Source organism: Pan troglodytes, chromosome 19 (genome assembly GCF_028858775.2).
Source record: "Pan troglodytes isolate AG18354 chromosome 19, NHGRI_mPanTro3-v2.0_pri, whole genome shotgun sequence".
Taxonomy (NCBI): Eukaryota; Metazoa; Chordata; class Mammalia; order Primates; family Hominidae; genus Pan; species Pan troglodytes.
In genome coordinates this window covers 26,150,258-26,162,998 of record NC_072417.2, presented here as the reverse complement: position 1 = coordinate 26,162,998, position 12,741 = coordinate 26,150,258, and the positions used below count along the sequence as shown (strand labels likewise).

At 44.9% G+C, this 12,741-nt stretch overlaps 1 protein-coding gene across 6 annotated transcripts in view; it reads right to left on the bottom strand.

Moving 5' to 3' along the window:
• Positions 1–12,741, bottom strand: part of DNAJC7 (DnaJ heat shock protein family (Hsp40) member C7) — a 43,202-nt gene that overhangs the window by 4,367 nt on the left and 26,094 nt on the right. For all 6 annotated transcript variants that reach the window (XM_054670895.2, XM_016931805.3, XM_063798583.1 and 3 more), the window contains 7 exons: positions 9,466–9,584; positions 8,606–8,759; positions 7,934–8,098; positions 7,021–7,112; positions 2,770–2,843; positions 1,457–1,603; positions 1,057–1,209 (listed from right to left, as the gene is read on the bottom strand). In XM_054670895.2, the coding sequence (XP_054526870.2) occupies positions 1,057–1,209; positions 1,457–1,603; positions 2,770–2,843; positions 7,021–7,112; positions 7,934–8,098; positions 8,606–8,759; positions 9,466–9,584 (904 nt within the window). The remainder of the gene's footprint in view (positions 1–1,056; positions 1,210–1,456; positions 1,604–2,769; positions 2,844–7,020; positions 7,113–7,933; positions 8,099–8,605; positions 8,760–9,465; positions 9,585–12,741) is intronic.

The following is a 12,741-nucleotide window of genomic DNA, read 5'->3' as shown; positions in this document are numbered from 1 at the left end:
TGTGAGTGTTCATAGGAATGTATGACATACATAAATGTCAGCATACACTTTGCAGTGGGTAAAAAAGAACTTCCAGATAATAGGAAAATGCTCATATTCCTTACCACATACAGCCCTTATGGCCTCTGAGCTCTGATCCAGCTACTTGCCGGCCTTCCACCACCACCTGCCTCTAGCACCCTATCCCTTTATCTTCCCTAGACCAAGACCCCTGCAGATCCCCAAAGAGGCCATGCTTTGCTTTTTTAGGGGGGAGGGATGGAGTCTCACTCTGTTGCCCAGGCTGGAGTGCAGTGGCGCCATCTTGGCTCACTGCAACCTCCACCTCCCGGGTTCAAGTAGCTGGGATTACAGGTGTGCACCACCACACCTGGCTAATTTTTCTTTTTTCTTTCTTCTTATTTTTTTTTTTAATTGAGACAAAGTCTTGCTCTGTCGCCCAGGCTGGAGTACAGTGGCACAATCTCGGCTCACTGCAACCTCCGCCTCCTGGGTGCAAGCGATTCTCATGCCTCGGCCTCCCGAGTAGCTGGGATTACAGGCGCCCACCACCACACCCGGCTAATTTCTGTATTTTAGTAGAGACGAGGTTTCACCATGTTGGCCAGGCTGGTCTCAAACTCCTGACCTGGTGATCAACCTGCTTTGACCTCACAAAGTGGTGAGATTACAGGCATGAGCCACCGCGCCCAGCCTAATTTTTGTATTTTTAGTAGAGACAGGGTTTCACCATGTTGGCCAGGCTGGTCTCAAACTCCTGACCTCAAGTGATCTGCTTGCCTCGGCCTCCCAAAGTGCTGGGATTACAGGCATGACCCATGGGGCCATGCTTTTCTGCACTTCCAAGCCTTCCCTTGCTAGTGCTCGCCTCCTCAGAGCTCACTGCACACTGTGAACCTGCCACATTTGACTGCATTTGTTTGACTCCATGTCTATTACTGTTTGGACCAGGGATCAGATTTGGCCCAAACAGACTCTCCCTCTGGAGCATCTTTGGAAAAAATTCTAACATTCTACAGCTGTCAAATTCATCCCAGGCTGCCCCAGCCAACTCACCACCCATATTCATGCCCTCCTCATCTAGGTCCTGTCCACTGTCATAGCGAGTCTTTTTCTTGGGATCAGAGAGGATAGTAAAGGCCTCTCCAACTTCCTTGAACTTCTTCTCCTCCTCCTTCTGAACCTCAGCACTGGCTCCACTATGCCGATCTAAAGTGGGGAGTAAAAGAACAACTCAGTGGAAATCAAAGTTTCAAGAAAACAAAGTTTAAGAGAAAAACTACTTTATGTCTAATTTTGGAATTTGGCACTTCCCAAAATTTGGAGGGTCCACAAGTCTGCAACACCTTATTCTCAGCTGAAGGACCTCTCCAAGGGGTCCACTCTGGACTGAGTGTGGCAGTTGGCCTGCCCTGCGGGTTCTTCCCACTGAGCCCACTCCCCGCACCTACTCTACCTGGATGGTGCATCAAGGCCCGTTTCCGATAAGCTTTCTTGATCTCGTCCTCAGAGGCATTCTTGTCCACTCCTAGAATCTTGTAGTAATCTTTCCTCTTACTCTTCTTCAGTTCCAGCTGCGCATTTTTTAGGAGCTGTTTGTGTTCTACAGGAAGACATCTGGCATCAGTGGACAAATCTGACTCTGGTTTTTTCCTCACCAGGTCTCAGCCCAGCTGCCTGGGAGTTAGAGGCCTTGTTAACCATGCCAGGGACTTTTACGGTGCTTTCTTCTGGAGATTAGAAAAAAAATCTACTCGGCCAGGCACGGTGACTCATGCCTGTAATCGCAGCACTTTGGGAGGCCTGCATCAATGAGAGATGCAGGTAAATGAGACAGAAAAGGGAACTCTAAACACAGGTTTGCTTCTATTTCGGTAGCACGAAAGAAAGGAGGGGCCCTTGGCCCAAGATGGGAGGAATCAAGCTTGACAGAATGGATCACCCGAGGTCAGGAGTTCGGGACTAGCCTGTCCAACATGGTGAAACCCCATCCCTACTAAAAATACAAAAAATTAGCCAGGCGTGGTACCATGTGCCTGTAATCCCAGTTATTCGGGAGGCTGAGGCAGGATAATTGTTTGAACCTGGGAGGCAAAGGTTGTAGTGAGCTATGATCATGCCATTGCACTCCAGCCTGGGTGACAGAGCAGGACTCCATCTTAAAAAAAAAAAAAAAAAAAGAAAAAGAAAAAAGAAAATCTACCCAGACTTAGGTTCCTCACTTTAGCCTCACCACACAAAAAATGAAATGAAAACGACAGGGAGGATCTGGAACCAGAAAATAGGTGCCTCATGCCCCAACCCAAGATATCTGTTCACTTTTTTTTTCTTTTTTTTGTTTTTGTTTTCGAGATGAAGTCTCGCTCCGTCACCGAGGCTGGAGTATAGTCGCGCAATCTTAGCTCACTGCAACCTCCGCCTCCCAGGTTCAAGGAATTCTCGTGCCCCAGCCTCCTGAGTGGCTGGGATTACAGGCGTATACCACCATACCCACTATTTTTTGTATTTTCAGTAGAGATGGGGTTTCACCATGTTGGCCAGGCTGGTCTCCAACTCCTGATCTCAGGTGATCTGCCTGCCTCAGCCTCCCAAAGTGCTGGGGATTACAGGCGTGAGCCACCACGCCCAGCCTTTGTTCACTTCTTTCTGGCTGGTGATCAAATAAGTTCTAGGTACATCCCTGATCCCTGAATCAAACTACCTTGTGTACAGATTTATGGCCTACGAAGTCCACACAGTTCCCTAAAAAACAAATGCTTTTAAACTTACCTTTTGTTTTCTCTGTCTGATATACTTTTTCATAGTCTCGTACTGCTTCTTCATACTGTTCTGTGTCCATGTAACTGAGAAGGAAATACAAGGCAATACAGCACTAAGACATAAATAGCAGTGGTTCTCAGGATCACTCTAGGGCAAGAGGCATGGCTCAAGCAAGAGACACACACTTCTGGTAAGATGCTTCAGAAATAGGAGCCCTTAATCTAGCAGTGAGAGAAAATTAGCTAACAAGTCCTCAAGGAAATAAAAAGAGAGGTCGCATGGCACTTGCATCCAACCAGCAAAGTGATGTTCAGCTTTGAGCAGAAAGTAATCAAGAGGAAAAAGTTCCTTCTGACACACAGCCACCTAAGAGGTACTGGACTGCCTTAGAAAAGACAATGTGAAGGGATCTACTTGATTACTTTGGGTTGAAACACACAAGAGAAAAATTATCAAGTGAATAAATGGATATGAAAGAGCTTTGAAACCTATAGTGCCATAAACATGCAGGACTAGCTACAATCCAGAATAGAAGTGGGATTAGTGAGCCACTAAAAGGATCAAGTTCAACGTGGCAGCTGCTGGCAAATCCCTCCACTAAGACCAATCAATGAGAGATGCAGGTAAATGAGACAGAAAAGGGAACTCTAAACACAGGTTTGCTTCTATTTCAGTAGCACAAAAGAAAGGAGGGGCCCTTGGCCCAAGATCAGAGGAATCAAGCTTGACAGGATGATTGCCAGATCTTTTTTTTTTTTTTTTTTTGAGATGGAGTCTCGCTCTGTCGCCCAGACTGCAGTGCAGAGGTGTGATCTCGGATCACTGCAAGCTCCGCCTCCTGGGTTCACGCCATTCTCCTGCCTCAGCCTCCAGAGTAGCTGGGACTACAGGCGCCTGCCACCTCGCCCAGCTAATTTTTTAAATTTTTTTTTAGTAGAGACAGGGTTTCACTGTGTTAGCCAGGATGGTCTCCATCTCCTGACCTCGTGATCTGCCTGCCTTGACCTCCCAGAGTGTTGGGATTATAGGCGTGAGCCACCGCACCCGGCCGACTGCCAGATCTTTTAAGTGTCTCTTCCACAGAAGCAAGTGGCATTTTCCATGCCCAGATAAAATCACTGGCACCAAGGCTGGCCTACCAATTAAAGACTGTGGTAGGAGTTCTAGAGACAGCCACTGTCAGCTGGGGAATGGGAAGTGATCATGCAGTACAGCTAGCTGCTGTACAACAGAGATTCAATTTCTTACCTGCTACCACACAAGCCCATTTTCTTTCTCTTTTTTTTTTTTTGACACAGAGTCTCACTCTGTCGCCCAGGCTGGAGTGCAATGGCACGATCTCTGCTCACTGCAACCTCCGCCTCCCAGGTTTCAAGTGATTCTCCTGCCTCAGCCTCCTGAGTAGCTGGGATTACAGGCGTGTGCCACCACGCCTGGCTAATTTTTTGTATTTTTAGTAGAGATGGGGTTTCACCATCTCTGGCCATGTTGGCCAGGCTGGCCAGGCTGGTCTCGATCTCCTGACCTGAACCGATCTGCCCGCCTCGGCCTCCCAAAGTGCTGGGATTACAGGCGTGAGCCACTGCCTGTTTCACAAACATCACAGATCCCCACCAGCTTGGAGGCCAGGGCAGGAGAGTGCTACCAATGTGGCTGGCAAAAGAGAAGCCCAACATCTTGGGCATCTTTGATTTTCTGGCATCATTTTGATTTATGACTTTAAAAAAACCAATGGCCTGCAAATACAGGACATAAATATTATATTAGGAGTTCAGAATCAATGTACAGAATAAAATGTAATAATTTGAAGTAAGATAAATGATACTTTGATACTGTACTCCAGCCTGGGTGACAGAGCTGGATCCTGAATTAAAAAAAAAAAAAAAGGAAAATTGATAGCTGATAGCCCTGGGTATAGAATGATGTGACAAATCATTAACCCTGATGAACTTTCTTTAGGTCTATATGTAATGTATTAAACAAACTATACTAATTTGCATTTTTACTTCATGCTTTTTAAAATTCAGGGATATCCTCACATTTTAATTTTGTTTTAAAGTTGAAGTAGAAAAGTAAATAGGGCTTTAAGGAGAAAGGGTGAACTCTAGCTCATGATGGCATGTGTAGCAAAGATGTGGGTGGGTGGCATCTCCCCAGCTTTAGGGGTAAGTTGAGGCAGACTGCAGCAGTAGTCAGGCCAGATGTAAGGGTTTGGCCCGAGCTAATCTCCAGTACTTCTTGTCAATTCCAGCTGCTTCAGGAGATTGTTGCCAAATATTCAGCCAGCTGAACAGGGCATGCTGTCTCCCCTGTAGTGATCTCAGAGGCAGAGCCACTCCAAGAAGGGCAGTTCTGTTTCTACCACAAAGATAAGAAGTTGTCTGATCAAAGCAATTCCTTATTTTCATTTCTTGCACATAAACAAAGAAGAAAATAATCCTTCATCCAATTATCCTCCGAGCAAATCAAGAATTTTCTATGGTGTTGGGGGCTTGCTTAAAAAAAAAAAAAAAAAAAAAAAGGCCAGGCGTGGTGGCTCACGCCTGCTGGTAATTCCAGAACTTTGGGAGGCCAAGACAGGCAGATCACTTGTCATCAGGAGTTTGAGAACAGCCTGGCCAACATGATGAAACCCCATCTCCAATAAAAATACAAGAATTAGCTGGGTGTGGTGACGTGCGCTGGTAATCTCAGCTACTTCGGAGGCTGAAGCAGGAAATTCGCTTGAACTCAGGAGGTGGAGGTTGCAGTGAGCCAGTACGGCGCCACTGCACTCCAGCCTGAGCGACATAGCGAGACTCCATCCCGAGCGACATAGCGAGACTCCATCCCAAAAAACAAAACAAAGCGATTTTTCTCTTCTCTTCCCATCCCCTGGCATTCCATATACAGAGCATTCCATTAAGTTCATACAGTATCAAGTATCTAGCCACCCCCTTCCCACTGGACATGTAGGTGATTCTCCCCCCCGCCTTTTTTTTTTTTTTTTTTGCTATTATAGATAAAATTGCAGCAAACACCTTCATGTATATAGCATTTTGCGTCTGTTAAAGTCAGTCTTTGGCTGAATCAAAGGGTGCTTTTTTTGTCTTCCAAAGCTTCTGCTTCTGTGTGCCAGTGGTTTGCAAAGATGGAATGACTGACAGTCGGTCTCACAGAAGTTATAATTCCCTGTATGTTTCTGTTGGACAGACTTGGTCATCAACTTAGAAATTCACTTTTAAAAAAAGCATCACACACAGCAGCAGTTTTCCTATTTTAAGTGAGATAATTTTGAGAAAACTAAGTGGGAGGTAGTCCATGAGATATTCTGTACCACTGATGAGACAAGGAAGCTTAAACTACTGGCTCATCAGGCATCAGTGACAGCATCTGTTCTTTGGATATGACATTTTATAATAAGGAGTGGAGCAGGTGCTGGAGGATTAGTATACAATAAATACATCTTCTCTAAGAACTTTAAAGACGGGAAGTTTTTCTCCGCCTAGAGAATAATCTGAAATCAGAAGAGGTGGATTTCTGAGAAAGATTTCTCCTAGCCCTGTTCCTATCTGGAGAAAACCAGCTGGTGGGTCTAAGAGTAAGAGGAGCAACCATGCCAGGGAGCACCCTGACTCTGGGGCAAATGTGAGCATTAGAGGTAGGCACATCCTGGCTCATAATCACCCTGTCAGACACAGAGTGCCCTCCACTCGAAACACTCAAGCAGAGAGTAGCCATCCAGGGTGTTTCAAAAGAAAGTTCCTTTATCCTGGGAGGCTGAGCCGGATTACATCTCTTCCAACTCTAAGATTGTCTTCCCTCACCCAGAACAAACAGGATGAAGTACAACTCTCAACTGTCTCCAAGAGTTGCTTTCTCTTCCAAGCACCATACATTCATTCAACAAAACATTTATTCAGTGAGCACCTATGTGTCAAGCACTGTGCCAAGGTAGAGCATAAGTGTACAACACAAAATAAAATCTCCAAAGGAAATGGATTTAAACTTTTTAACAAAAGGAATTTGGGTCAGGCATCAGAGGAAACTTACTGACCGTGAGGGGCGTTAGACACAGGCATGGGAGACTGAGGGAGCTTGTGCAATCTCCTCCGCTGGAGGTCTATAAAGATAGTCTAGGGCTGGAACAATCCCACCTAGAGGCAGGGGGAAGGACCAAATGACCTCACAACATCTCTGGGTCTGCTTCGTCATCCGCAAGGCAATTCCCCTGAGGCCAGCGGCAACTCCCTCTTCCCCCCACCCATCAGAGGCACTTACCACTGAGCTCTTCTCAAGTAGGCTTTTATGTAAGTGTCATCAAGCTTCACTGCATTTGTGCAGTCTTCTATTGCATCATCTAGTTTCCTAAGCTTCAGGAGAGAGAGAGCAATCATACTTTACACCTTTGGTGACTGAGGGAGCCCAGAAGCTGTGAGCATGGCTTCAAAACTCTAAGAGAATCAGTCATGCTGGCCCCTTAAATGTCATATTAAGTTCTAGTTCTTTGTCACCAGGGCTATGGGCAGCAACTTCAAAATTGATTTCTCTTGTATACGATACAAGCCAGGCACATCTGTCTTCAAGGATAAACTACCTTTACCATTCCATGTTAGTGCCCAATGAAAACATGAAAATAGTAAGGCTGGCTCCTGCCCTCCTTTTTTCCAGAGGTCACCTGCAGGGATCAGAAATCACTCTGATTTTTAACTGCTAGAATTCTGCAAGGGCAAGGAGTCTACTTTTTGTTTCTGATGTTGTGTAGGGCCACAAAAGCACTCAGGCCATTTTCAACCATGCATGGTGACCATCAATTACACTGGAGAAAAACAAGCTTGCCTCATACTCTTCCTCCAAATCACTCCTAAAAAATAAATGATCACTTGCATAAGCAAAACAACAAAAAACCAACAGTAGCTGCTTAAGATTATCCCACAGCCCCTAGCCATTCTCTTACTGGAGGAAAGGGACCTTAATGAACAGGTGAGAATATCCTTGCAAATTGTCCAACTGCCCTCAAATTCCATAGAGATGACAAAAGCTTGCCTCTTGGAAGGGAGTTCCTAACAAACTATTAACCATAACAACTTTCCCTCTTTCATCTTGCTTACCCTCACTAGGCAGATTTCCCAAGACCCTTTGATGTCCCTTAAAAATCTCTCTATAGGCCCCAAGATCTAGATCAAGAGCTTACCTTGGAATTAACCGTACCCCGATTACAGTAGAGTTTAGCATTTGTTTTTATATTGTTGGGGTCTATCCCCAGGGCTTCTGTGTACAGTTCATATGCTAGTTTGTAATTTCCTTCCTTAAATGCTTTATTCCCATCTTCTTTCTTTGCTTTGAGTGCTTTGGCATTCTACAGAAAAAAGCAAGGGGAGGATCGGTTCATATCCACAAAGCCTCAGACCATTGCACAGAGAGGCCAGAGTCTATTTTCAAGTTCTTTGCTTCCAGCAGTTCAGCATCACAGAGCCCCGCCAACCCCCAATCTGGGCTATCTGTTGCTCATTTGAACTTCCTACAGAGTGGACAGGAAAAGAGTTACCAAAAATACCAATGAGACCTATGTTACTGGGTCTGCCTTCACTTCTCAGGGCAAGTATTACTATCTATCTTCACTGAGGGGAAAAACAAAACAAAAAAACCCTCTTAGATATTAAAGGCATCCGACCCTATATGATCACATCTACCTTTAGGTAAATACAAGTAGTCCTGAAACCATTTCTAATAAAGACCAAGCATCCTTGCAAAGCAGGAGGAAAAGCTATCACATTCCTTGTGATTCTAAAACCTTCCACTCTAGCCATCTTAAAGGTCCCAAAAGGAAGCTCTTTCCCAGTTAGGTCTGGTGACTAGAACTTACTCTGCAGGCAATGCAGGCCTTCTCGTGGTCAGGAGCCATCCTGAGAGCCTGTACGAAAAACTGAACTGCCTTCTCAATACAATCTTCGTAATAAAGGCAAAGACCTCGTACATACAGAGCATCTGCATTGGTGGAATCCATTCGTAGAATGTCACTGCAATAGTCAGAAAAGGGCACATTGAGCTGTGCTTTAGAATGTCCCCACCATTACTACCATTTGTGGCCAGTTTTCCTCCTTGACCATGTGTCTAGCATTCAAAATATCCAAAGGTAGACAGATTCCCAAGAACCGTTCCCAAACTTTCCCCAAATAAACCACCTATAATTATCTTTAATCCACATCTTGTGTCTTACAATCCTTATTAAACTAGAACAGGGTCTGGCAAACTACAGCCCACAGGGCCAAATCCTTTCTGCCACTGGTTTTTGTAAATAAAACACTATTCAAACAGCCACACCCATTGGTTCATCTATTATCTAGGGCAACCTTTGCACTGCAATGGCAGAGTTGAGTTAGTTGCAACAGAGACCCTGTGGCCTGCAAAGGCTAAAATCTGGCCCTTTGCAGAAAGTGTGCCAACCAGTGGAGTAGAAGGAAAAGGACTACCTTAAACAAACAAACAAAACCACAAAAACACAATCTGTTCTTTCATATATAGTTCAAGTACCTGCTATACTACTATACTCCTGTATACCCTACGGGTTTTCAAAGCTGGTCTAATCTTTGACTTTAAGTCCCAAGAGGGTCTGATCAGCCCTAGTTGGCCTACTCTGGGGACCATATCCTGTGGTGAAGCTGCCGGACACCATCAGTCCAATGTTATCTGGCATTTTAATGTCCAGCTAGCCTGACTGCATACCTAGCCACAGACTGTGCTTCTGGATAACGACCCAGCATTGCTAAACATTCTGCCTTGAGGATTTTGAAGCGATGGCAGGCAGGGGCAAATTCTAGGGCACGGTCCATGCAGAAAACAACCTGTAGGGAAGAAGAAAACAAATAAGGCTCTTCATCAGGGACTCCAGAAACATCCTCACTTTAGTTTAGTCACAGGTAACAGACTCAAAGCTCAATGAAGTCTTTGGGTCCACTTCTAAGTAATATCAAAGTTTAAAAACATACCTAATTCATTAAATAAAAGCACTGAAATGAGGACAGCAAAGACTCCAGATGATAATGAGGACAGTAAACATTTACTGGGTACTTTCATATATGAACCCATTTAATCCTCACAAGAATTTTATGAAATAGGCAATATTACCACTTTTTTTTTTTTTTTTGAGATGGAGTCTCACTCTGTCACCCAGGCTGGAGTGCAGTGGCGGGATCTCGGCTCACTGCCACCTCTGCCTCCTGGGTTCACGCCATTCTCCTGCCTCAGCCTCCCGAGTAGCTGGGACTACAGGCGCCCACCACCACGCCCAGCTAATTTTTTTTTGTATTTTTAGTAAACACAGGGTTTCACCATGTTAGCCATGATGGTCTTGATCCTCATGATCCGTCCTCCTCGGCCTCCCGAAGTGCTAGGATTACAGGCGTGAGCCACCACACCCAGCCTTAAAATAGTTCTTTTAAATGGCTCTAAATAGGCTACATCAGATTACTATTCCCAACATGCCACTATACAAACCACAAGCCAAGGAGCAATCACACACACAAAAAGGTGGGGATTAATTTACTCTTTCAGCCTCATAAAGCATCTCCATATATTCTGTTTTTCTCTTTTTACTAGTTTGTCCTCTGAGCTTTCAGTTTTGGTTTAGCTGCTATTTATTTCTGGGAGAGCCTTGCTGAATCACATTCACGCCAAGAATAAATGAACCAAAGGAGAAATCTGGAGTTAAGGGACACCTATTCCCTCTAAGAATTTGGCCATGGGGATCAGGAAGAGATAAACTCTGAAAACTTACAAGCAGAAAAATTCAAATTCCATCCACAGGAGACTGGTTAGTTAACATGGACATTCATATAATGGAATACTATATAGTTCTAAAATAGAATGAAGAAGCTCTTCATGTACTAATATGGAAAGACTTCCAAGAGCTACTCAGTGATTTTTTTTTAAAGGTGCAGAACTGCCATAAAGCATACTACCTTTCACGCTAAATAAAGGGAGAAAATCAAGGATCTTTATTTTATATAAGTACAACAAAACTAAGGAATAAAATAGAAGACATAAGAACAGTGGTTAGCTTAGGGGAGTGAGAACTGGGCGGAGAGAGGACAAGTTTGAGGGGACACTCGTCACTGAATATTTTTCATACTTTCTAACTTTTGTTTGTTTTGTTTTTGAGATGGGGTCTTGCTCTGCTGTTCAGGCAGGAGTATCAGTGGCGCAATCATGGCTCACTGCAGCCTCGACCTCCCAGACTCCAGTGATTCTCCTGCCTCAGCCTCATGAGTAGTTGGGACTGCAGGCACACGTCACCACACTCAGCTAAAATTTTAAATTATCTGTAGAGACAGGGTCTCAATAAGTTGCCCAGGTTGGTCTCGAACTCCTAGCCTCAAGCGATCCTCCTGCCTTGGCCTCCCAAAGTGCTGGGATTACAAGCATAAGCCACTGCACCTGGCAACACTTTCTAGTTTTTGAACCATGAATAGCACCTATTCCAAAACTGAAATTTAAAATATGAGCAAGTCAGTAAACACTACCACATTACCAGCTGTTTCACTGAGAAGACTTTCTGCAGTGTCACACAGCAGTGACAGGAATGCCTCTCCTTCAGTGGCACAGGTTTACTGTCCTGAAAGTTTTCTGTTTTTTTGTTTTTTGTTTTTTTTGAGATGGAGTTTCGTTCTTGTTGCCCAGGCTGCAGTGCAATGGCATGATCTTGGCTCACTGCAACCTCTGCCTCCCGGGTTCAAGCAATTCTCCTGCCTTTGCCCTCTGAGTAGCTGGGATTATAGACATGCGCCACCAGGCCTGGCTAATTTTTTGTATTTTTAGTAAAGACAGGGTTTCTCCATGTTGGTCAGGCTGGTCTCTAACTCCCGACCTCAGGTGATCCGCCCACCTCGGCCTCCCAAAGTGCTGGGATTACAGCCATCAGCCACCGCACTCGGCATGTCCTGAAAGTTCTAAGGACAATATGGAAACTTAAGCATTATGTAGGTAGAGTTGTGCTAACTGTCCTGCCCCCCCCCAGATGGAAAAGGAATGAGGGGGCAGGAAAAAGTCAGTCAAAATGTCAGCAGCCACACCCTGTTGCCTTCACAAGGACCCCGTTTTATGCAGAGCTGGTTCTGCTAATCATGGGGATCGTCAGTGCTTCACTTCCCACCCCCCACCTCCCCATGACTAGGGACAGCTGCAGGCAAAGAAGATCTTTTGTTTCTTCCAAGTTCATCTGTTTCCCCTGCCAGGATCATAATTCTTCATTTGTGACATCACCGTGAGCTACAGTGGGGGGGCTGGGATGTCACAAACAGAGGATTCTGTCACAAACTCAGGATTCTGGCTCTGGAGTAGGCAAGAGAGAAAAGAAACCCAAAAGACTGCCTCTCAAGACAAAGCTTTTGCCTATGTAAACCTCAGAAAACTGACAGTAGGCAGAATTGCTTTCCAAACACACACATGCCAAACAAAACAAACTTATGAATTACATTACAAAGACAACTGTGGTTATTAAAACCAATGGACAGAAGAGGGATGCTAATAAGTTACTGCCGGGACTCTGCATAAGCTAATCAGATATATACATTACCAAATAAAAGACCATCAGTCAATGTGAATGATTCCTAATGTATTCTCTTATCAAAACATTTACTGAGGCCGGGCGTGGTGGCTCACGCCTGTAATCCCAGCACTTTGGGAGGCCAAGGCGGGAGGATCACAAGGTCAGGAGATCAAGACCATCCTGGCTAACACGGTGAAACCCCATCTCTACTAAAAACACAAAAAATTAGCTGGGCGTGGTGGTGGCCGCCTGTAGTCCCAGCTACTCAGGAGGCTGAGGCAGGAGAATGGCGTGAACCCAGGAGGCAGAGCTTGCAGTGAGCCAAGATCCTGCCACTGCACTCCAGCCTGGGCAACAGACCAAGACTGCCTCAAAACAAAACAAAACAAAACAAAAACAAAACAAAAAAATTTACTGAGCACATGCTACAAAAAGTACTGAGCAAATTCCCACAT